The 23,807-nt window shown below is 42.9% G+C and overlaps 1 protein-coding gene across 1 annotated transcript in view; it reads left to right on the top strand.

The window, feature by feature from the left end:
* The window catches only part of NIBAN2 (niban apoptosis regulator 2), a 104,351-nt gene that overhangs the window by 44,761 nt on the left and 35,783 nt on the right, over positions 1-23,807 (top strand). The window contains exon 2 of the mRNA XM_072632494.1: positions 14,212-14,342. Within this exon, the coding sequence (XP_072488595.1) occupies positions 14,212-14,342 (131 nt within the window). The remainder of the gene's footprint in view (positions 1-14,211; positions 14,343-23,807) is intronic.

The raw sequence follows: 23,807 nt of genomic DNA, 5'->3' as shown, positions 1-23,807 counted from the left end.
ACTTAACCTGTGTACACCTCCATCAGTGGAATGGGGCAGGAAGTGGAGAACACTGATTAGAGGTTCTTTCCAGCGCTGAAGATCTGTAATTGTATTGTTCGTCCCCAAGATGGGCCACACAGACTCGTGCTGTCCCTTCAGTTGGTCTTTACACAGCTCTCTCATGTCTCCCCTCTTTGGGATTTGGCCTCCCTGGTGTGGAGCTGTGGTTCAACCCCTGCTTCAGAAGGGGCTCCAGGTGTGAATTGGGCCCAGAGGGAAGGGAGTGAGGCCTGAGGTTAGGAAAGGGCCGAGTGTTTGTTTGCCCCTGAGGTATGGCCAGGAGTCGTTTTTTTTTTTTTTTTTGAGGGGGCTGACTGGGCTAGAAGGCAGAGCTGATTAGGGTAATCTGTCAGGTCACCCTGGAAGCTGTGGGGTGTGACTGGCATCCACGGTTACTATCACCAGTGAGTCCTTTTGTAGGAATGCCACACGGGCTCTTTCCAGGCCAGGAGATTTGTCTTGGGGAGCCCTGGGGCAACAGGTGTGAAAACCTCTGTACGTTGACCTTTAATTCTGTGACATTTCATCCAGCAAACATTTACCAGCCCTTCTGCCTCCTCTGAGTGCCTGCATGGACCGTCAACATGTCAGAAATCAAGCAGGAAGTCTTCTTCCCCAAACCAGCTCCTCGCTGCCTTCCCCTGCGTCTCTTAATGGTTCTACAATCCTCCTTCACAATCTGAATTATCTGTGACTCTGACTTCTCTCCCTACGTCTGTCGGTCCCTAATGCCTACTGAGTTTTCTTTCACAGTGCTGCTCCCATCTCTCTCTTCCTTTCTCTTTCTTCTCTTCCTTCGATTCCCCTGCCTTGATCTATCCCATACCTCACTGCCCTAAACATACAGTGATCTTGTTGCTTCTCTACCTAAAAGCTCCCATCCACTATGCTTACTTACCTTGCTTGCCCTACTGTGTATACTATATGTTCCTTGAATACATTGACCCTTCCACCCCCCATTATTCTTCATCTTGAAATGCCCCTTGATACCTTTATTTCTCCCTTTCAAAAACCTACTTTTCCTGCAAGGTCCATCTCATGTTCTGCCCTCCAGCTGAAAAGCTTCTGTAAGCATAACCAAGCAGAAGGGATCTCTGGGCAGTTTTTGATGCTTATTCCACTTCCTGGGTAATCTGCTTTTCTTTGGCTTTGGTAAGACTTCTTGCTCTTTCCTGGTTGTCATCCTACCTGTCATATGATACCTTCTCTGTCTCTTGCTAGATCATCACCTGCATCTTTAGTGTAGGCGTCCCCTGGGGCTGTGAACTGGACCATCTCTTGTTTGACACTCTCCTTTGATGATCACATGAACTCGACGGTTCAATTATCTTTATGCAAGGGATTCCCAAATACCTGTATCTATGTATTTCTATCTTATCTGTATATGTAAACATATCCATCTGCATTTATCTTCATGAAGAAAAAGAAAACTTTAGTCCCATGTTGTCAGCTACTTACCGGACATAACAACTCGGATGTCTTGCGTCACTCAATATGCCTCATAGAGAACTCATTATCTTCTTCCCCTCAGATCTGCCTCTTCTCAGAACTTTGGCATTGCCTCTGAGGGGGGCAGGCAGCCTAGTCACCCAGGTTTGTGACCTTGAAGTCAGCCCTGACTTCTAGCTTTCTTTTCCCCCATTTCCCATCTAATTGTCCATTCCCTCTCCATGACAGCTTTCCCGTTTCCACTCTCTTTGTTCCTCTCATTCAGCCACTATTTTAGTTCAGCTTTTCCTCACTCCACCTCCCTCGTAATTACCACCTAATTGGTCTTCCCACTTCTAGTAATTCAGCAGTCCAGTAAAAATGCATTACATCCCTAATATGCAGAAAGCATTCTGCTAGACCCCTGGATTCATAGACAAGCACAAAGGAGTCCCTGCCTTCAAGGACCTTCAATCATAGGTAGGGTGGCAAAGAGAAGATAGAAACGTACAATGATAAGTAAATACAGTATTTGAAATGGGATACTGAAAACTGAGGAAATCAAGGAAGACTTCAAGGAGAGAGAGAGAGGGAGAGGGAGGGAGAAGGAGGGAGAGGGAGAGGGAGGGAGGGAGAGAGGGAGGGAGGGAGGGAGGGAGAGAGAGAGAGAGAGAGAGAGAGAGAGAGAGAGAGAGAGAGAGAGAGAGAGAGAGAGAGAGCGCACGCACATAAGCTAATCCTTGAAAGAATGTAAGGATGCTGAGGGTTGAAAATAAAGAAGGAGTATATTTCAGACTGCTGGGAAAATTCCTAGAGGTGGTAGATGGAACGTCTAGTTTAGCTGGAATGAAGTGAGTGACTGTGTGTGTGCATATGTGTGCATGTGTTTGTGCATGTATGTATGTAATATGAAATAAGGGTGGAAAGGTAGGTTGGAGCCAGATTGAAGAGGGCCTTAAATGCCCATCCATCCAATACTCATCCATCAAAATAATCTTCCTAAGGCACAAGTCTGACCATGTCACTCTCTTGCTCAAGAATCTTCAGTGGCTTCCCATTGCCTTTAGGATAAAATGCAAATTTTTCAACCTGGCATCTAAATAAGCTCTTTAAGGACAGGGGCTATCCTGTTTTTACCTTTGTGTACCCAGTACCTAGCACAGTGCTTTCCACAACATAGATGCCCAGTAAATGTTGACTTGAATTCCTTTCAAAATGTATTTTTAGGATATTTATCACATTCTACTTTTGTATTTTAGTTATTTGTAAAAATGTCTGGTCTACACTGCTATACTATAAGCCCCTTGAGGCCAGGGCTTCTCTTGTTAATTAAAAAAAAAAAATCCTTGGGTCAGCGGCACAGTGGATAAAGCACTAGCCCTGGAGTCAGGAGGACCTGCATTCAAATCTGGCCTCAGAGACTTCATGCTTGCTAGCTGTGTGATCCTGGGCAAGTCATTTAGCCCTGATTGCCTTGCCAACACCTCCATCTCCCCTCCTAAAAATCCTAGTAAGACCTAGCAGAAAGCTAGAATTTTAGAAGTTATCTAGTCCAATCCTTTATGGATGAGGAAATCCAGAGAAGTTAAGTGGCAGAGCCAGAATTTGAACCCAATTCCTATGCCTCAGAATGTGGTGTTCTTTCCACAGCAACACAGTGCTCAATAAGTGTTTTTGAAGGGATAAATGACAAAGTCTCTTGGCAAGACACTGTGTGGTATACAGAGAAGTATGAGACACTGTCCCTGGCATCAAATTATTGATAAATTTGCAGGGAGAGAAGTTCTATGTTTATACACCTGACCAAACACTTTCCTGAGGCAGGTGAACGTGGTTGTCTGTGTCCTACATGGGCTGTTCCATCAGAATGTGGGTCAGATTTTTTGTTTGTTTATTTTAAGATGCTCCTTGCATCTATGTAGAACTGGATCAATCCACCTCACGTCCCCTGAAATAACTTCTGATATATATTTGCTAATGTATTGTTGTGAAATGTTTTTCATATTTGACCTTAATGTCATAATTATTACCATAAGGGCAATAATTTTCCATATTGTCCTTAATCTTTAATCACTCCCTATCTACTGGCTGCTTCCTTACTGCTTAGGAACATGCCTATGTCTCCTCCATCCTCAAAAAACCCTTACTTGGCCCATTCATCAGGGCTATCATTGTCTTTTATCTCTCCTCCCTTATATGGAAAACCCTTTGAGAAGCTGTTGATAATTGGCTTTCCTCTCCCTTCTTACCTCTTTGCATTGTCTCTCTTAGTTCTCCTACCTGTCCGACCCCTCCTCAGTCTCCTTTGCTGAATCTTAATCCAGGTTCTGTCCACCAACACTCACTGCCACCCGAAGCTCTCTTCTGGGCCTCTTCTCTTTTCCTTCTGTAGTATTTCTCTTGGTGTTCTTGGCTTCTGTGGATTCAGTGTTCATCTCTACATAGATGATTCTCGGTTCTGTTTGTCTAGTCCTAATGTCTCTCCTGCCCTCCAGTCTTACATCTCCATCTGCCTTTCAGATTCTCAAATTGGGTGTCTGTAGATATCTTAAACTCAACAGGTCCAAAACTGAACTCATTTCTTCCTCCAATTCATCCCTTCCGTCTTCCTAATTTCTCTATTACCGCAAGGGTGCCACTATCCTCCCAGTCGCCTAGACTTTTTCAACCCCCCCTTCCATATCCAATCAGCTACCGAATCCTGTTGTCTCCACATGTATAACCTGTCTTGTATTCACCTCCTTCTCTCTTATGACACTGTGACCCTCATCAGCTCACACCTGGGCTATTGAGCTAGCCCGCTGGTTGGGCTCCCTCCCTTTGGGTCTTTCTACTCCAGTTCCACTTCTACTCAGTTATCAAGCTGACCATTCTTAAATATGGATCTGACCCTGTCACCACTCTATTCAGTACATTCCAATGGCCTCCTAGTCCTTCTAGGATAAAATATGAAATTTAATGACTTTTAAGACACTCCATCTTCTGATAACTAACATTTTCCCTGGCCTTCTCCCTGTTCTTGGAACTTTCTTCCTCCTCCTTTCTGCTTCCATACTTCCTTGGCTTCTGTAAAGTTTCAGCTAAAGTTCTACCTTCTGCAAGAAGCCTTAGTCCTTAAATTTAGTACCTTCCCTCTGAGGCAAACCCCATTTTATTACACACACACACACGCATATCCATGTCTACACGCATACAGATGTACACACATTTACAGATTTGTTATTCAGTCATTTCAGTGGTGTCTGACTCTTCCTGATCCCATCTGGGGTTTTCTTGGCTGAGATACTGGAGTGGTTGACCATTTCCTTCTCCAGCTTATTTTACAGATGAGGAAACTGAGGCAAACAGGATGAAGTGACTTGCCCAAGGTCACACAGCTAGTAAGTATTTGAGGCCAGATTTGAACTCAGGAAGATGAGTTCTCTTGACTCCAAGCACAGCACTCCATCCACTGTGGCTCCTAGGGATCCACATATAATAGATGATATATATTATACATATCTATATATAATATAGACTATAGTATATATATTTATATATATATATATATATATATATATATATATATATATATATGTATGTTGGGGATGTGTGTTTGTATACATCTCATTTTGTGCGTGTTACTTCTCTTCATCAGACTGTCAGCTCCTTGAAAATAGGGACTGTTTTTTCTTTCTTTGTAGCTCCAGAACTTAGCACAGTTCCTTACATCTAGTAGTTGCTTGATTGATGCTAGTTGACTGACCAACCATAAAGCTATAAATAGTTTGAAGAATCTGGACTTTGCCCTAGGGCACAAATTTTAGGAACACACATTTCCCCATAGCAGTTGTAATGTGGGCAGAACTGGGGGAAGGAGAGCCATGACCTCCATCACTGTTTTGACATGCACCTCCTTTCCCAGACCTGACTTCCCTCTCCCAGGCCCATAGTGCCTAGATCACCCCCTCTTCTGTCAAGAGTCCACCGGTGACATTCCCATGCAACCCCAGGTGTTTTTGTTTCATGACAAAATTATGGTACAGCTCTAAAGTTGAGAGGCCTTGGAGAATTTGGGAGAAGAAGTAGTTCATGGAATAGACTAGCTCTTCCATGGAGGGCCTGGAAATACTGTTATAGACTAGTATGTTCATGAAAAGCTCTACAGTTATGAGGGACATGGTCTAAGCCCTCCTATTTTACAGACACAGAAACTGAGTACCCGAGAAGCAACTGATTTGCCTAAGATGCCCAGTGAGTCAGTTCTAGGCAGAGCAGTGACAATTACCCTATTCTCTGAATTCACAAGTCTAGTGTGATTTCTAATAATATTGACAAATTAGGACCTGTTGACTCCTGGATGACCTTTGGACAAGTCACTAAATTCCTCTTGGCCTCACTTGGTTCACCTATAAACTGGAGCTGGTTAATTGCCTTCTCCATGCATTCTGGGTCTGGGCTGCTGCACAGGGACATGGCAGTGAATTGTTCTTGCAGCTGTAGCATGTGGATCCTGGAGGATGGCTTTGGGAGCAGCGTGACCCCTATTGTGATGGGGTGAATGGAAAGTGATCTGGGGATTTAGTCCTCCCAGAGAGAGCAACCCAAGTATGCTCAAATGACAGTAGGCATGATTTATGCAAGGAAGTAAGATGAGGTTAGAACTTCAGATGACCCAGCAAAAACTGGAAATAATTATCTCTCACCAAGCCTTCTACTTTGAATAGATTAGGACAATCCCTGCATTCCTCAAACATATCTCATGCTCTCCTGTCTCTGTTGTACCATTATTTTGGCCTGAAATACCCCTTCCTACCAATTCCCACACAATGGAACCTGTCCATTCTTTAAGACCCAACTTTGATCTACCTCTACCTTTGATCTCCATTTCCCTTATCCCAAACCAAAAGCTGCTATAACTATAGCTACTTAATTCTGTCTTGTGCCACAGTTGTATTCCTATTCCTTACCTCCTATTAAGGCCAAAGATCGTGTCTTTCTCATCTCTGTATTCCTGAACAGTGCCCCTGCTGCAGGATAGATGGTCAGCAAATCTATGTTGAATGAATTCATACTAGAGTCATTTGGAAGTATAAGGTTTGTGATACCCAGCCAGTGGATGGAGCATTGGGCCTGGAGTAAGGAAGACCTGAGTTCATATCCTCCCTCAAAAACTTTCTGTGTGATCCTCAGCAAGTCACTTTTCCTAGCTCTGCTTCAGTTTCTTCCTTTGTAAGATGGGGATAAAATAGTACTTACCTCCTAGGATTATTGTGAGAATCAAATGATGCAATTTTTGTAAAGCACTTAGCATAGTGCCTAGCACATAGTAGGCTCTGTATAAATGCTAGCTATTATTATCAACCCTTTCTGTCTCCTATTCCATCCCATAGAGTTTTATATTCATACTGATTCGATACCAAATTTTTTATGTCTCTTTTCCATCCACTTTTCCATCCTACTCCTTGCTCCTGATATCTCTCAGGCCATTATGTCTTGATTCTTCTATGTTCTTAATAATTTTCCAATTTAGATTACAATTTACATACACACCTCATTTTCCCTACTGGTCTGTAAGCTCCTTGAGTTAAGGAACCTTTGTACCCCCAAAACCAGTCCAGAGTCTTGCTTGTAATAGACACTTAATAAACGTTTTGTAGTTGAATTAAGAACTATAATCCAAAAACTTGGGCTTGCTTTCCAGAAAAGGGCTTAATACTCTAGAAAAGGAAAAAAATGAGAGGAAAAGATCTGATCTCCTCTGATTCTATTATGGAAGTGGTGTTTTTAGATGAAACTCATATTGCAGGGGAGAAAGAACACTGGCCTTGAGAATCAAGAAATCTTTTATTCTCTTCCAGGCCATGCCATGAACCAAGTGACCTTCAGCAAATCACTTTAAATCTCTAAGTCTCAGTGTCCCCATTGGTAAAATAAGAGGGCTGGTACCTTCAAAGGTACCTTCCAGCTCTAAGACTATGAAAATCTGTGTTGTTTTATTTTTTCCAAGATCTTTGGAATGGAATGAGAAATTATAAGGTGTCTGGATGAAAAAGACCAAAGGAGAAGGCTAATAGTTGAGTTATTTAGAAAAAAACTTATAATAAGATTCATCTTTCTGAAAGAACTTAGCAGATGTTCATGCAGGGACCATGTGGTAGGAATTTGAGTAATAAAATCATTAGGGTTGATTGGCTCAAAGGGATACGTAGACTATGATTCAAATTTGGAGGATGAAAGAATTGTGAAGAGAGTTTTGAGTTGTTTCCTAGCCCAGGATTGCATTTGAGGGGGTGGAGTGGGGTGAAAGAGTGGGGAAAGGACAGATTGTACAAGCATCTTGTAAAAGGTGAATGAACCTGGGGATGTGTGCTGGACCCTTGGGACAGTGGACAAGGTGGATGTTGCTTTGTAAAGTCAGTGGCCTTGCATCAAAGCAGACACCAGTCAAGCAGAAGGGAAGAAGGGAAATAGAAGTTAAGCATTTGGACCAAGTAAAATTAGTTAAGTGCACACTTCTTACCTTAGAATTTCAAGGTCTTCTACACTCTAGCTTCAGCCTACCTCTCCTGCCTGTTCCATGACCCTCCCTGAGGATCCACTCCTACCAACTACACCATGTGCCTTCCTGCACCATACCTCTGCCTCTGCTGCCTTCCTTGCTTAGCATGCCCTTGCCCCAGCTCCACCTATCCAAATTCCACTCTTCCATCGAGTCTTACTTTCAGTTCCACTTCCTGCATGAAGCCTTTAGGTAACATGGCAGCCCACATTAGCTTCCAGTTGCACTTATTATATGTGGCATTCATTTGTTAACCAATGCCAGGCTTTTTTCATGTTCTCTACAAACAAGCTTTCATTTTCTTCCATCCTAAAAAAAACGCCCTTCCCTCAGCCCATTATGCCCTCAAGCTGCCATCCTTTCCCTCCTTTCTTTTACTGCTAACTATCCCCAAAAGAGTTGCCCATCCTCATTTTCTCTAATTTCTTAGTGCCCACTTATTCCTCAGAGCCTTGTGATGTGGCTTCCTCTATGGAAACTGCTATCTCAGAGATCACCAATGACCTCTTAATCACCAACGTCACTGTCTTCTTTTCGGTTCTCATCTTCTTTGACTTCTTTGTACCATTTAACATTTCAACTGTGCCCTTTCTAATTGGAATTCTTCCTTGGGTCCCATGACACAGCAACACTTTTCTGGTCTTCCTCCCACTTCTCTAACAGATCGTTTTCCTGTCTCCTTTGCCAGTTCATCTTTGTGCTCATATCCTCACAGTTCAGGCACTTCCCAAAGAGTACATTTCTCTCTTTTCTCTCACTGGCCTTATCTGTTCCTATAGCTTGAACTCTGTCCTCTCTGCAGACTCTCAAACCACCATTTCTAGCCTGACATCTCTCCTGAGCTGTTGACCTACATTTCCAGTTGCCTGGCTCCTCACTGATAGTGCCCGACCCTCTCCTTCGAAACAACTCTGACTTCCCTATTTCTGCTGCCACCATTTCATAGCATTGCCATCTCTCAGTCTTCCAGCCTCAGACCTCAGAATCATGTTTTATTTCTCCTTTCCTGTCAGTGCCTGTATCCAATTCCATCTAGCAACCTTCCCCTAGGTCGTTGCCCCTTCTTGGGGCAAGTACGGCAGGAGCAGGATTAGAGTTTCTCCATAGTGCTTTAATGAGTGGACCATCATAGAATCCCAATCCTTAAAGGGCCTGAACTGCATCACTTTAGGTCACTAACACCCAGTACAATGGCTTGAACATAGAAGTCCCAACAAATATTAACTGATTTGAATTGTAGGGTTTGGAGCCTTCTCTTGGTTTCTAGGTCCATTGTCTTTGCATTCATGCCACAAACCTCTTTGTGGCTGGCGAGAAGAAGGGGAAATCAGAGAGCTCCTACAGGAGTGTTGTACCTTCTGTCTGGAACAGTTCCAGGGCTTAACAGCCTAAGGACTCAGGGACTAGCTGGGCACAGAACTGGAAGCTGCTCTTGCTGTGGTTGAAGGTCTTGTCGCTGGGCTTGTGTTGAATGGGGGTGGGGATCAAAATGATTCCTGAGATCTTAGGATCATAATTCTAGAGTTGGAAGGGATCTCAGAGGCCGTTTTATAGATGAAGAAGCGGAGGCTCAGGGAGGTTAGGTGACCTTCCCAAGGCCATTCGTATTGATTGCTTTCATTCTTCCATCTTTTCAGTCACCTTCAACTCTTTGTGACCCCATCTGGGGTTTTCTTGGCAAAGATCCTGGAGTGGTTTGCCATTTCCTTCTCCAGTTCATCTTATGGATGAGGAAACTGAGGCCAACTGGTTAAATGACTTGTCCAGGGTCACACAGCAACAAAGTGTCTGAGGCCTCATTTGAACTCAGGTCTTCTTGACTCCAAGCCCAGTGCTCTATCCATATTTATAATCACACATATACTAAGTGTCAAAGGCAGGATTTGAACCCTGATTCTCCAACCCCCAGAGTCAATGCTGTTTTCATTATACCACTTTCATTATATCACCTTGGGCACTCTACACTTTCTGAGCCTCAGTGTCCCTATCATGCATCTCCCCCCACCTTCTGCCATCCCAACCTGTCTCAAAGGGGCATGAGAAAGACAAAGACTCAAGGTGTTTTCATAAGATTTACTAGCCTGGAAGGAACACTGGACGTGGAGGTGATGGTGGTGGTGGCAGTAGTCTTAGCAGATCTGATCAGATTCTGTCTCTACCCAAAAATCTTTCCTTCCCTCATCCACAGGGCCCTCTGAGAGAGGCAGTGATGGTGAAGATGTTAAGGGATAATGTCTGAGCTGATTATTTGATTTTGTTGTTGTTTTATTTGCTACCTTTTACTTGGAAACCACAAACACCTTGTTTCAGCTCCTCTCGAAAGGTGTTGTTGCTATTTCTCCTGTTGGATCAATGATAGTTTCTCTTAAAGCTCCAGGGTAGCTGAGTTTAGGTTTAGGGAAGATTGGGAGGCCGGAGGCCTCCTTTGGCAAGGGCTTCTGGCTTCCTGCCGAGCCCACATGCTGACTCCTGCAGGAAGGGCCATTGATTTCCCTCTTGGCCTGATCCTTTGTAAGTCAGGACTTTACAGGTCTGTAGAGTCTCCTGAGGCCATTCCAGCCAGGAAGAAATAGCACACAAACACACACAATCTACCCACCCATCTGAGGTGCCAAGTGGGAGTGTGGTGGCATGAGGATGGTAACTAGGATGGGTGAGAATTCAGCTGCTGGTAAGAATGAGAGCCAGCCCGTATCTGATTAGCCCTGTTATGTTATCCCTCTCTCTTCTTCTAACCTAGCAATTAGTATATGAATGCCTACTCACAATCTAGAACTCTTTCCACTAGATCCCAGTACATACCTATAATCATGTCAACAAGTGTTTGAGTGCCTACTGTGTGTCCTGCAAGTCCCAAGTAAAATCCCACCATCTACTGGAAGCCTTTCCCAAATCCTCTTAGTACCTTCTCTCTGATTATTTCCAATTCATCCTTATATAGCTTGTTTGTACGTACTATTGCATACGTTATTTCTCCCAATAGATTGTGAGCTCAAGGGCAAGAATTGTTCTTTACCTTTCTTTGTATTAGTGCTTAGCACAGTCCTGGGACATAGTAGGGACTTAATAAATGTTTATTTACTGTCAGGAGATGGGCAGCGTACTTCCCCGTTGGTATACTGGAATCCTAGCTGGTTGTTAACTGATCAGAGTTCTTAAGTCTTTCAAAGTTCCTTTTCTTTCCATTGTTATATAAATTGTTCTGGTTTTGCTCATTTCACTCTTCTTCTGTTCATATAAATCTTTCCAGGATTCTCAGAAGCCAGCCTTTCCAAGCTATCCTGTATATCCATCCTTGTGGATGTACTGCACTGGGGACAGAAGGAGACACAGTTTTTGCCCTCTTGGGGATCACAGTCTAACTAAGGAGACAAAGTATTGAGATTTAAATACTTATGCATTGAAGGAAGTGTCAGACGTTCCTGAATAACACAGAGACAAAAGTTAACTGGGCCTTAATAGTATACTGGATTAGCAGAATCATAGACTTAGAGCAGTAAGGAACCTCCAGGGTCATCTTGTATACAACCTCCTACTACAAAGAAATTGAGGCTTGCCAGGCCTAGAGGCCTGAGGGCTACCCGAGTCTTACCTTACCTGTCCCAGGTCTTCGGTTGGCCAAAGCGGATAAACGTATGAGAGAAGAGACTTTCCGGAGTCGAACAAGGGTTAGGCTTTATTCAGGGTCCTGGTTACATGTGCAGGGGGAACTCTTCCTTAGGAGGGAGAGAGAAGTCTCCCAAGGAGGCAAAGATCTTACAGTAAGAGATTGGAAGCAGAAGTATAAGTGGGGAGAGAGGGGAGAGGGGAGAGCGAAGAGAGGAGAAATAGAGCCTTCTGTCCTGTCAGGGCCCCTCCGCGCTAAGAGCGCCTTCAGGCTTTCCTGACCCTAATTAAGCTCTCCGGCCGTGTAGTTTGCACCTGAATACCGTGCCTGTTAGATAACAATAGGTGTGCCCAGATCCGGGACAGTCTCGAGGGTGGGGATGCTCCTCCCATCACGTTTCTCACGGGAAGAGGCGGAAATACACGAGATAGCTCGGTCTCACTCCTCGATTCCCTAGTGTTTCATGGGGGGGCCTCATGAGAACTCTAAGATTTAGAAGTTCCCACCTTTACCCGCCCGAGACTGTCCACATGGAATTGAGCTTCCATCCCCAACAGAGGCTCAGGTAGGTTAAGTTTAGGAAAACTCCATGGAAGGAAAGGATCTTGAGCAGATATGTAGGCATTGGCTACCTATGCAGAATTCAGAGAGAAATTTGATTAGAGATCAGGACATTGGGGGTCTTCTGTGGCTGCTTCTATGGATCTCAGCTGTTTGCCCTGTGTTGGCATCCAGTCTGGGAGAAGAATGTTGTCTTTTCCCTAGATTTTCCAGTTTCTTAAGGGCAGCTGTTTCTGCCCCAGTGCAGAAGCTGCCTGTGAGTATATGTGTTCTCACAAAGAATGCTAACTGTGCTTCTGTCATCTCACTGCTGGCCATCTGGCCACCTGGCCTTGGCCAGGACTGACCAGTGCTGAGCTTTGCTTTTGGCACTGGCCACTTGGCACTCCTTGGTGGTTGGTTGGCTCGTATGCTGATGACTTGGCAACTTTTGTGCTCAATATAGGGTAACATCCTGTGCTCTTATCTCGCTAGCCCCTGACAGAAGAGTGATTGGGGGAAGAAGTTAATAATCAGATAAATATTTCAAATCAGCCCAAACAAAAACTTGTGCATAAGAGAAATGGGGAATAAAGGGGTCATGTTGGTCCACTTTATTAGATGACTCCAAAATGGATGCCCTCTCTAAGGAAAATCCCCACGATGTTGAGCTATCAGGCAGTTTCCAGTGAGAATTCTCTTTTCACTAAGAAAATGACCATATTCCTACACATGACATATTTGTTCCTGTCGCCAGACCTTCACTTACACAGTTCCTCCCTCCTGGAGTTCCCTTCCTCCTTCAAGGCCCAGCTCCTCCAGGAGGTTCTCGCTGATTACTCCACCCTACAGTGAGCCTTCCTTCTTCAAGCTCCTCAAGCCCCTATTGTCAAGCTCCATCATTTAGAATATGATTTACTATGGTACTCTCTAGTCTGTAGTCTTGTCTAGGCAGAGCTCACTAGCCCAAGCTAAAGAACACCTAATCTTCATGAAGTCAGGGAGCTGTGTTAAGGAATCTCTTGAAGGTTTTGTAAGTTTTAGGAAAATGGCTAGCCCCTGGCTTCACTTTTCTTAAGAATGGAAATGCCTTGATTCAGAGCTCTGTTGCTACTCTGTCTTTGCAGTCTTTCTCTAGCTAATGATTAGCTTTTCATACTTCTGGGATTTGGAATAATTCCTCCCTCTTTTCACACTCACCTCCCTTTCCTCCCTTCCTCAGCAATTCCATAAACCTCGCCTTTCTTTTCTTAGAACTGTGACTAATCGTGACTGAGTTTCCTTCTGTGAAAGAAGTACCCCCTTGGAGACCCACATGAGGTTGTTTAGATTGGACTATGTCCGCTTGGCTGGTCAAAGCCCTCCTCTATCTGTGGTACAAGAGGGGTCGTCCTTCAGGCCTGCTAAGGCAGGATTGCCAGATGGAGAGACAGCTCATCTTCCACGTAGCTGCCAAAGTTATTTTCTTGTAAATGCACATCTAACCACGCCACCACCCTACTCAGTAAATTTCATTAGTTCCCTATTGCCTTTAGGATGAAATTTACATTCTGACTTTTAAAGTCCTCCGTGACCTGGCCCCGACCTAACTTTCTGGACTGATTATACATTATTGCCCTTCCCACATACTACATTCCAGCCAAATTGCGCTCTCTGGTCTTCAGTCACAATATTCTATCTTCTGTCTCCATGTCTTTCCTGTCCCCCCAGCTCCCCAAACCCCAACTTTCTGTTTTGGTGTCTTCCTTGCATTTTATTTAATTTTTGTTGTTGTTGTTTACTTATTTTAGTCATGTATGACTCTTTATGACCCCATTTAGGGTTTTCTTGGGAAAGACGCTGGAGTGGTTTGCCATTTCCTTCTCCAGTTCATTTTACAGATGAGGAAACTGAGGCTAACCAAAGTCCCTGACAGTGCTCAGACCTGAGAAACACTTCAGAAATCCACCCATTTCAGTGGATGAACCCATCTTATTTTAGTCCACTCCAAAACACTGTTTCTCCAAGCCAACAACTAAATACAATTCCTCTTATTTATTATTTTTCCCTATAGAGAAAACTGGGAAGATCCTGAAAGATTTCTTCCAGTTCTATGAAGACCAGTATGGAGTCGCTCTCTTCAACAGCATGCGCTATGAGATTGAGGGCCCTGGGGGGCCCCAGGCCCAGCTGCTCTGGCGAAAGGTAAGAGGGTACACTGTATGTCCCCTATTACCATCCACAGCTTGGGCATCAGTACTGTAGACTCTGGCATCTTGTACTTTTAACTTCCTACCGGACCCCTCCAAGGAGATCTTACTTCTTTCAGTCTTGGTTTTTAAAATACTGCTTGGAGGTTTAATTTTTTTTTTAAATGTCCTGTTAAAGTTCCCCCCTCTTTTTATTTACATCACTGTAAATAAACTCTCCCTACACTCCACAGGGACAAATAAGTACAGACAAAACAAAGGAATGTGTTGGCTATGTCTCAAAGCATGTGCCTCATTTGGCACCTATAGTCCACTACCCTTTCTTGCTTCCTTGCATCTTGCAAAACCAGTTGTGATGGAGTGTTGCTTTGTGGTTCCATTTTTGGAGTCTCACAGCTCCAAACGGTATACCAAAGAAGCCAGATACCCAGGACTTGGTGTCGGGGAATCAGCTGGACCATTCCACAAACCTTAATTGAATACCTACCTATTCGGTAGTTCATAAAATGAACATTAATCTAGTCCTTACTACAAGCAAGGCCTCCATGCTAGGCACCATGGAGAACTAGACATAAGTCCCACCCTGAAGGAAGCTTATGGTTTGTTAGGGGAGACAGCATGGACTGGCTAATTTTGCTAGTCATCTTTCTGTCTGTGAGAGGTACAGACTTAACAGCTCCACAAGATCGGGAGCTGGAGAGACTATGTAGTTTCTAATATCCTTCCCCACTGACATCACTTGGTGTCAACTTTGCATCTCCTTTGCTTTCTGAGCACCTGTTGTCTCCTTCAGTAGAATACAAGCTCCTTGTGGACAGGGATGCTTTTATTTTTATATTTGCATTCCTAGCACCCAGTGAGTGCTTCATAAATACTTGTCAAAAGACTAGAGAGCTCAGGAAAGGATTCGTGGAAGATGGGAGACTTAACTTGGGCCTTGAAGAAATAGGCTTAAAGATTTGTGGGGGCAGGACTCTGACTCCACCACCAGATACAGCTGATCCTTTGGCCTGCCAGGTTGTAAACTGTGTGTGTCCCTTTGCCATCCCTCTGGAAAATCTGATGTGCTCAGACTAGACAGCCTAGAAATGAGGAGAAAAACCAGGGAGGCACATTGAGGCCAAAAATATTAGGAATTTGGAGGGGTTGTTTACTCCTCACTATTCAAGGGCTAGAGAGTCAGGTCTCAGTCCTTGTTCCTCCTCTTCCATCCTGTCTCCTCTCTTTGACCCATTCTGAGTTTACTGGAACCAGGAGGAAGCTGGAAAATTTGAAACATGCAAGCCATGCTGGTCCCTGGGGGTCTATGCTAGTAAAAAGCTGTGTACCTTTCCAGTATCCTTTTCATTGGAACCTGCTGTCTTTTTAAAAAGTATGTTTCCCACCTTTCTGCGCTTATGGTCCTAGCTTTGGTTTGTTATCATTAAGAGAATGACATACCAATTAGCAAATATTTCCTGAATATTTATTCATCTCTCTGCTAAGCTTTTTTGGGGAAGGAGGGCAATAAGATGCATTTAACCAGCAATACAGGCTGGGCTGTAAACAGAAGTGTAGTACAATGAATGTTATGGCAATATTGAGGAAGGGTAGATCACCACTTAGGTGATCAATGAAGAACTGGGTTTGAAGGAGGAGAACGATTCTGACTGTCAAAGAGTTACCAAGAAGCCACTTCCAGGGTAGGGGTGAGAAATGGGAAGGAGATTATTTGGAATATAAATGGGGAAAGAGATCAGGCTGTGAGAGCAGAGGGTTTTTGTAAAGGAATGATGGGGAGAAGCGGTCTGAGGAGAAAATTGGGGCTCAGATTGTTGAGGGCTAAGAACGTAGAATGTAAGTTGGGTTCAGGAGTTTGGACTTGATCTTATGTGCAGAGGATAGTCGTGTGATGTTTTGGGACAAGAGAATGGCAGAGTAAAGGGAGTTATTATCAGATAGAGGTGGCTCACAGAATCTAATGACATAAGGAAAACCTGTGCTACTAAACTTTTGTAAAATCTCTCCCTCTTTATAACAAGACAGCCAAAAAGGCAGAACTTTCTTAGGCTATGGTGGGAGACATAGTGTTCTGGAAAAGGGACACGATAGTTCCAGCTGTATTTTGTTTTGGTCAGACAGCATCTGGAATATTGTGTGGAGCTCTGGGAGCCACAATTTAGGAAGACTAAACTGGAACCTGTCCAAAGGAAAAGAACCAGGATGGTGAAGGGAATTAAAGGTCATGCCAAAAAATGATCATTTGAGGAAACTGTTGATATTTGCTTGGAGAGAGAAAACTACAGCGTAGTCATTAAAAAACTGTCTTATAGAAGAGAAATCATACTTAGTTTCTGCTTTCCATACATATCAATACTAGGACCCAGTTGGGTAGAAGTTGCAGAAAAGTGGGTCTTTAGGCTCCATTTCATGGGGGAAAGATCCAACCATTTCAATTGTCCAAGAGATGGATATTATTGAGTTACCTCAAGTGGAATTCTCCATAGAGGAGGTCTTCAGGCAGAGTCTAGATATCCATTTGGTGTTGTCATAAAGAGAATTCTTGTTCCAGTACAGATTGGATCAGATGCCCTCTGAGGTCCCTTGCAACTTGGGGATTCTGCCATTTTGCATCAGTAAGATCTGTAGGAAGTATACCAATGGCAGAAAAGGACAATGAAAATATAGACCTGGAGCCAAAACTAGAAATCACAGTTGTTGGCTTTTGGAGAGCACTTTGACCTGCATTTTGAACCTCCTGGGAGAAGAAAAGAGGAACCCATTGCTGTCAAGCATAAGATATGGTAGCTCCTGTTCTCCTGCCTCTGCCTGTGTGCTTCACTGTGTGCACACTCCTTCCCCAGAGGGATGCGGAAGAAAATGGCAGTCATGAGGGTGACTAATCTTGTCAAGTGCTTGTGCAGCACATTTTCCTGAGAAGTTCCGAATGCATCACTCTCATTTATCTTATCACCTTATCAGTAAGAGAGTGAAAGAAGGGAAAGCTATCATTATCTCCATTTTACAGATCAAATGATTGAAGCAGATTACAGTGTGGAGAGCTCTAGCATTGAATCCAACCCAGCTTCTACTTCCTTGTGTCTAGCTAATGGAAAACTTGGGAATTCCAAAGCTACCCTTTGTGGTCATTCATAGGCATAGCATCTCAGAGCTGGAAGAGACCTCAGAGGTCAAGTCCAACTTTCAACCCATTCCCAGAGTCCTTCCTGACAAATGCTCATCCAGCTTCTACTTGGACAATTCCAGTGAACTTAATGCTTAAAAAAAATGGCAACGCTTTCCATTGTTCAAAAGCCTTAATTCATAGAAAGTTCTTCCTTATGTTGAGCTGAAGTCTGTCTCTCTATAACTTCTATACACTGGTCCTCGTCCTACCTTTTGGAGTAGGACAGGACACAGACCAATTCTAATACATCTCCTGTATGACAGCTTCTCAGGTAGTGGAAGATGGCTGTCATGTCACTTCCCACATTAAATCTTCCTTTCTCTGGGGTAACCCCCTTATCCCAGGTCCTTGACTTCAAAAATTCTTTACCATCCTGATCCCCTTCCTTGTATGCTGTCCTTCACTTTATCATCTTCCCTATTAAAATGGGATGTTTAGACCTGAATATGATATTTTAGTTGTATCTCAACCAGTTGAGAATATAGTGGGACCATTCCCTCTTTTGTTTTGTTTGTTGGACTTCTGTTCCTGCAGCCTGGTGCCAGATTACTTTTTGGTAGCCATGGCCCATCCTGACACAAAGAACTCTCGTTCTTTAGGATTTCCAGGTGCACCCATGATTTGTGAACAGGTGGTATGGGAGATGAGGCTAGAGATGTAGACAGGGCTCAGGTAGTATGTGACAGCTGATGATGCTGGAGGCTTCATTCTCTGCTGAGTCCAGTGCTTGGCCTTATGAGCACACAGGTCAAGAGCTTCCAATCTAACCAGTTTTCTTTTCCTTTTTGCTACTTCTTGTCTTTCATTTAACTGTGGGATTGGGCAAATCACTTAACTTCTCTCATTTCCTTTATTTCTTCATCTAGAAAATGAATGAGTTACACCTGATCACCTATAAGGTCTTTTCCAGCTTTACATCTATGATCTGATGGTACCTAGATGTGTCACTGGGGCCGTGATCCCTTTAGTAGGAGCCTTGGCTCATGGTGCCTCCAGAGGGAGTTCAAACTGGTTATGACAAATTGAGATAATGGTTGTAAAGCACTTAGTATAGTGCCTAGCACATAGTGGTATATAAATATTCATTTGTCCAATCACTCAGTGAGCAATTAATAAGTACCTATGTGCCAGGCACTGTGATGGCACACACGGTAGAGAGATACAGATACAAAGAAAGAACCAACCCCCTTTCTCAAGAAAACTTACATTTTCCTGGAGAAGACAAGTTCTCGTACAAGTTTAGAAGACCCGCTGAAGGAACGGGCGGATGAGAACAGTTTGTTTCAAGGCCATGAAGATGGCTACAGCAAGCACTACAGAACATTTAGAATTTGGTTAGACACCAAAGACTCCAAGGTCATCCTCTCCATCCCAGGCCATCACTAGTCATCTTGACTTTTGTCCTGCCACTGGACTTTGATGACTGGGGAAGAGATCATGAGGCTAGTGACTTTTCTCCACTCTGCCTCACTCAAATCCAGTTTATGTGCAAGTCAAGACGTTACCTCTTAAAAAAATGAAGGACAAGCGGACATAAACCAAGTGAACAAACAAAGCAGGTGTGGTGTGGTGCAGTAGGAAGGAGTGAATCCTGAATTTGAAATCGAAAGACTCAAATTCTAATCCAGACTCTGCCACACGTATGATGTTGGGTAAGACATTTAACCTCTCTGAGCCTTTGTAAAATGAAGAGAATAGATTGGATGACCTTTAAGGTCCCTTCTGGCTCTAAATCTCTGATTCTCTGACCCTGTGAAATGGGAGGGAGAGGGAAAGGCAGGATAGATTATTGTTAAATTAACAAGAGAGGACTGTAGCCTTCTAAATCCAGGTCATATTGCAGGCCCAGAGGACATAGTGATGAGACCTAAAAATGATGAAGACTGAGCATAGGGCCCTGTGTACTATAGCATGGTGACCATCATTTATTTTTATTTTTGAAAATTTTAGTCATTTTTATTTGCATAATTTCCAATTGTTTTCCAGAATAGCTGTGCCAATTCAAAGCTCAACCAACACAGACTGTTAATCATCTTTTGTATGTATGTGTATGTGTGTGTGTGTGTGTGTGTGTGTGTGTGTGTGTGTGTAGTGTATGTATAAATATATAAATTCATATACAAATATATATACACACACAAAATTGTTATACTAACATATTATGTAGTATATTTTACATTATATTATAGTTATATTTATTATATTTATATAAATAATATGTTAAATATATATATATATACACTTGGAGATCTTCCTTCTATTGTTTTACAGAAGATGAAACTGAGGTAGAGAGTAGAAGGGGTGAGGCAGGAGGAATCAGAACTGTCCAAGACTTTCCACAGCTCCGCATTTTCCCTTGATAATCAAACGCAGAAAGAATTTTCATTCATTCATTCTTCCAACACATTACTGGCCATGTGGCCAGCACCACTAGTATCTCGTGTCTTGAATGCCCTTCTCCCTACTTCTGACTCTTAGGATCTTTCCTTTGCTTCAAAACTCTGTCCAAGTGACAAGTGCCATGGTATCTCTACCCTCACTCCCCACCTCCACCATACTCCCCCAAAAGCATTTACTTGGAATTTATTTTGTACCTTTGTATTTAAATTTTTATTAATTGATTGATATGTCCAAAGTACTGTATAAGTACTGAGGATACAATGGCAGACAAGACAGGGACTTATTGTTGGAGGAAAGAAAACACAACTGACTTTGCTGTAAGGCAGAATGTATTGATTAGAGCAAGGAGTGATCCAGGCATAGCACTAGACCATTATTTATTTGGCTTTTATATAGTACTTGGCCCCTAAATAACTCTCCAACCTAATCTCTCCCTACTGCCTATGTATAAGATTGAAAATCTAAAGCTAGAAGGGACCTCCAGTTGGTCAGCTCCCTCATTTCACAAATGAGGAAACTGAGACCCAGGAAGATTAAGTGCCTTGCCTAACATATTAACAGATGATAAGCATCAAAGACATGATGTGAACCCAAGAGCCTCAGAATCCAAAGCCTGTGCCTCCCTAATTGGAGAAATGAGGACTGCCAGCAGGCTCTTATCGCAACCCTCAGCCCTTTTCCCATTGCCATATCCACTTTCTCTCTACCCAGTTCTGAGATTTATCAGAGGATGGTATACGGGGAGTCGGAGACAAATATGTGTTTCTTACAGATAGTTGGATGGAGGTCTTTGTTCTATTTCCCTTAGATCCAAGGGGACAAGTCTTTTTCTTGAAACCTTAGCAAAACAGTCTTTCTTTCTTTTTTTTTTTTTTTGGTTCATGAAGGGTTCAAGAATAATTTTTTCCCAAACAGGAAGATGATAAATGTTGGAGAAGATGTGGGAGAGTAAGAACACTAATTCAGTGTTGGTGGAGCTGTGAGCTCTCCAACCATTCTGGAGAGCAATTTGGAACTGTGCCCAAAGGGCTCCAAAAATGTGTGTACCCTTTGACCCAGCTATGTTGCTTCTGGGACTGTATCCCAAAGAGATCGTAGAAATGGGAAAGGGTCCCACATGTACAAAAATACTTATAGCAGCTCTCTTTGTGGTGGCCAAGAACTGGAAATCAAGGGGATGCCCATCAATTGGGAAATGGCTGAACAAGTTGTGGTATATGAATGTAATGGAATACTATTGTGCCATAAGAAATGATGAACAAGAAGACTTCAGAGAGGCCTGGAAAGACTTATATGATCTGATGCTGAGTGAAAGGAGCAGAACCAGGGGAACTTTGTACACAGCAACAACCACAGTGTGTGAGGAATTTTTCTGGTAGACTTAGTACCTCATTGCAATGCAAGGACTTAAAAAATTCCCAATGGTTTCTTGAGGCAAAACACCTTCCACATCCAGAGAAAGAACTATGGAATTGGATTGCAGAATGAAGCAGACCATTTTCTTTTGTATTATATTTTGTTTTATGGTTTCTCCCATTCATTTTAATTCTTCTATGCAACGTGACTAAGGTGAAAATGTATTTAATAGGAATGTATGTGTAGAACTTACATAAGATTGTACACTGTCTCAGGGAGGGACTGGGGAAGGAGGGAAAGGGAGGGGAAAAAAATCTAAGATGTATGGAAGTGATTGTAGAACACTGAAAACAAATAAAATAATTTAATTTTTAAAAAAAGGATAATTTTGTCCCCTTAATGATACATCAGTTTCCTGAGGCTTCTAGGGTGAATCCTGGAAGTGATGGTGATGCATTTTCTTAGCCTGTGTTTTTCCATATCTCTTTGCATGGAGTTGTAAAAACCAGAGGATAGAGGAGCCTAAGGACTACGACAGAAGTGATTTTTCTCTGGGACTTTGGGAGATTCCAGAATCCTTGAAGGGATTTAATCAAATATGTATTGAGAGTCTGCTACTGCGTACCTACTCTATCTTGTGAGGGGCTCTGTGAGATGTGCAGAAAAAAAAAATCTAAGATACGGTCCCTACTTCAGGTAGCTTACAAGAAGGAAGGTATTTATGCACTGAACATCTAAATATGTGATGAAATCTGATAAAGATTTCACAGTGAAATGCATGGTGTGGAAATAATATAGGAGTTAGGAAAAGGAAAAGATTATCTCTAACCAGAAAGGCTTCCTTGAAGGAAGAACATGATCTGGGCCTTAAAGTACTGAATTAGGGGAATGCATTCTAGGCTGTAAGAAGAGTGACTCATAATGGAATGCTGCAGGACTGATAAAGAGGCCATTGAGAACTCCATTAGATCCAAAGCTAGAATGAGATAGGATTGTGTGGTGGTGTGATGGTGAGCATCCTAGAGTTGGCATATGAATTCTGACCCTAACTCTGCCACTAATGATATTTATTACTTTTAATCACTATATCCTTCTAGTCCTTGTTTCCTCATCTATAACATGGACTTACTTGTGTTCGAAGGTCCTGTTGCCCTCCTATGAAATTCTTATTCCATGATTCTTTGAGTCTATGACTCAGTCTCTTTTCCCACTGGACAGTTGAGAGAGGTTAGGGGAGAAGTCAAGGGCAAACGACTCCATTCCTTGGGAATCCCCAGGAGAGATGCCTGCGTCCTACAATGGAAGGATTTATTCAACAAGATTCTTATTCTCTTTCCTGTCTTCTTCTTTGGCTTCTGAAGCCAGCAGGGGCTCTTAACTAGTTTTCATTCCTATCTTTCTCCTTCTTTTCAGAATCTTCTGTCTTAGTGATTCTTCTTTACTGTAGCATCAGAGAGTTCTAGACTTGAACTGGATCCTCAAGATCATTTAGATCAATCCTTACATTAAGGTAATACTTTAAGTATCTGGAAGTGGAACCCAAGTCTCTTGATTTCCAGTCCCATGTTCTTTTTAACTCCATCATACTGACACCCAGAAGACTTTCTTCACTTCCATCCTTTAACTTGGTCCATTTTGCTTTCTCTTTTTCAGAGTTTGAGTTCTGTCCTCCTTCATAGCTTTATATTTGTGTGGAGGGGAAATGATCTTTCTGATTTCCTCTCACTTCAGCAGTCTATGATTCTGTGTAGCTTTTATGACAAAGATGTTTGCTTCTTCTAAAATAATCTCTGCCTAGAAATTCAATTTTCTTTTCCTTTTGAGTTACTAGGAGAGTTGTCACTCAGTTGTTTGATGACTATAAATAATACCAAAAGCAACAAACCTCCCAACACACACCTATTGTAAACTGCATAAGGTCTGGGGAGGTAGAACCAGGGAGAGGAAGCCTGAACCTAGATCTTTCTGGGAAAGTCAGCCCTTGTAAATATATTGTCATGATTGAGAGAGCACTCATGGGCCTTCTGAGAAGTTTGCCTGACCAAGTTCTGAAGAGGGGAAGGAAGGAGAGGGGGATGGGTGGATCTGAACCAAGGAAAGGACCTCAGTTATGGAGGGTGGACACGCCCCAGAAGAGGCCAAGCTGAGAGATGAAGAAAATAGATCCTTCTGTGCCTTACTAGAAATGGGGGAGAGATGTGTTTGCCAAATTTAGCGTCTGTTTTAGATTCTAAATATAGACCCTTTAAGCTTCCAGTGCTTTGTGACTTTGCAAAGGCGCAATTCTGAGTGGCTGCCTCCCCCTTCCCCCCCCCCACTTTTTTTTTTTTTGGTAAATATTTTTAATCCCTGGGTAGGAAGCAGCTTAAGAGGCCCTATTGTTTATGTACAATGGGTTTTCATTTGAAAAAAGAAAAATTTATCTGAGCTTCCCCCTTGAAGAGCAGGAGGAAGTGATGTATGGTGCTGAACAGGAGCATCAAATCACGTTCAGATTGTACTCTTGCGGAGAAAGTCTTAGGGGGTGAACAATGGCAT

This window comes from Notamacropus eugenii, chromosome 1 (assembly GCF_028372415.1).
Source record: "Notamacropus eugenii isolate mMacEug1 chromosome 1, mMacEug1.pri_v2, whole genome shotgun sequence".
NCBI lineage: Eukaryota > Metazoa > Chordata > Mammalia > Diprotodontia > Macropodidae > Notamacropus > Notamacropus eugenii.
The sequence above is the reverse complement of the archived record's forward strand: the minus strand, read 5'-3'. Positions and strand labels throughout refer to the sequence as shown.